Source organism: Cyprinodon variegatus, unplaced genomic scaffold, assembly GCF_000732505.1.
Source record: "Cyprinodon variegatus isolate N-32 unplaced genomic scaffold, C_variegatus-1.0 Scaffold1402, whole genome shotgun sequence".
Taxonomy (NCBI): Eukaryota; Metazoa; Chordata; class Actinopteri; order Cyprinodontiformes; family Cyprinodontidae; genus Cyprinodon; species Cyprinodon variegatus.
The window spans coordinates 122,681-124,780 of record NW_015151855.1 but is presented as its reverse complement, the minus strand read 5'-3'; the positions used below and the strand labels follow the sequence as shown (position 1 = coordinate 124,780).

Here is a 2,100-nt window from a genome sequence, read left to right as displayed (position 1 = left end):
GCTCTAATTTGCCCTGCTTCTGACCCCGCTGCATGCTGGGAATGTTCTCTGTGAAGGCAGGTGTGATGGGAGTACCAGCGTTCTGCTCATAGCGTTCTGCTCATAGTGTTCACATTCCTGCAGGATTCCAGCTCAGACATGTCTGAAAACGGTTTGTTCTCTGTTTGTCTGACAGATTCCAGTCGGAGCGCGAGTCGGGGGATCGGAACTTCGCCATCGGCTACTACCTGAAGGAGAAAAAGGTCAGTGAGTCGATCCGTTCAGGAGAAGCTGCAACATCAGGATCACTGGCTGGGCGACGTTTTACCCAATGGAGCACATGAGTAGTGATGATGTCATCGACTGAAATGGTTCTAGTGTGCGATTAGATAAACCTTAAAACAGGTCTCATATATATGTATTATATGATATTATTATTTATTATCTAAATTTGTATTAGAAATAATTTAGTAAAATAAATAAGAATGTTTTATTAAACTGGTTGGAAGTTTGAAAATACAGTTTTATTTACAGAAATTGATTGATTCCTCTGAACGTTCCCCGCTCACCTCTTGGTCACATTTATAACAAACATATGAAGCGTTTTCTGAGCAGCACTGACTCTCCTGACTCTTTGCCTCTGAGTCGATGATTGTTTCCTACTTTAGATCAACGATTAAATGTAAAATAACAGCAAATATAGGGAATAATATGATGAGATTAGATCCTTTAGAAACCAGAGCAAACCAGTCTGTCTGAATAGAGTTGCTGTATGATGACGTCATAAGAAGGGGCGGGGCCGCGAGCGGATCAGAAGGCTTAACTGCATCACTTTGTTACAGTAAATGATTATTGATCAGACTCTGATCCATGGAGCGGTTCTAAGGTTTGATCTCTAGGATCCGGTATCTGGTTCTGGTTCTGATCCGAGTCGGTTTCCCTCTAATCGGGTCTCAGTGTCTCTGCAGCTCATACTCATAGTCAATACCTGATTATCCCTTTAGTTTCGTATGAAAAATGGACTTCAAACCTTGATAGGCATGTGTCCCTTTAGTCATCTACAAAAAAACTATTTAATTACTAAATTTTCTGTATTTTTTTAAGTGTATGGCGATCTTTTAGAAATAAAAGCAGAACTCACAAATACTCAAGTTTATTTTTACAGGTAAACAGGCAATAAGTGTTACAATATAAATCTGAGACGAAAGAAAAAAAATCCAACCACTAAGCAGGATTATGTTGATTTTTGTTAGCAAACAAAGATTTATTAAAAAAACATAACAAAATAACAAAAATAAAATAACAAAACTATCGCACTACTACCAAGAATCCAAAGTTTTATTCAATAATATTTCAGTATAAATGATCAATAACCCAAAAACCTTCACAACCAATTTATAAGTAAACTCAATATCTCTTTTATATCTGCAAAAAACAAACAAAAACATCCCTAATAACTGAAAGTCCAAAACTGTCTGTTTTTATTTTTAATAATAATGTCCAAACAGGAGTTCCATATCTTCCGAACCCAAAGTTAAATCCTGGAAGCATTTAAGTCCAAAGTCCTTTCCAAGACGAAAAATCCAAACGACAACCCCCCCCCCAAAAAAAGATTAGAAAAACAGCGTTGCCACCAAAAATCCCTAAAAGAAAAATAAGGTCCAGATCTCACCGGAGCGTCTTTCTTTCCCCTGGGCGGCGTCTCCTTTCACCGGGCGGCGTCCTCTGGGTGCAAACTGTTTCCTACATGATCTGCGGCGCTGGGACAAACTCTGGCTGTGTTTTATCTTTCTTCATTATTTTTTGACTTGTTTTTAACAGACAAAAACTCCCGCAGCACAGACCTGTCTGTGCGCGTCTTCCTCACCTAACTAGAACTAACTGTTCTACAAGACGGTTTGCTATCGGTACACTTTAATGTACTTTATTAAAAAAAGAGAAAATAACATAGTGGTTATGTTCAGTCTTACCTTAAAAAGTTTTTTTGTGCATGACTAAAGGAAAACACGCCTGTTGAGTTGGTTTAAAGTGTTCATAGAATGATTCTATAGGGTATCTGGTCCTTCAGGTCTCTAATAGGGTGATAGAATGATTCTATAGGGTATCTGGTCCTTCAGGTCT

General features: G+C 38.3%; 1 protein-coding gene across 4 annotated transcripts in view; it reads left to right on the top strand.

Annotated features, from left to right (window-relative positions):
• LOC107103241 (glutaminase kidney isoform, mitochondrial-like) overlaps positions 1–2,100 on the top strand; it is a 37,638-nt gene that overhangs the window by 16,808 nt on the left and 18,730 nt on the right. For all 4 annotated transcript variants that reach the window (XM_015402816.1, XM_015402819.1, XM_015402818.1 and 1 more), the window contains one exon: positions 176–242. In XM_015402816.1, the coding sequence (XP_015258302.1) occupies positions 176–242 (67 nt within the window). The remainder of the gene's footprint in view (positions 1–175; positions 243–2,100) is intronic.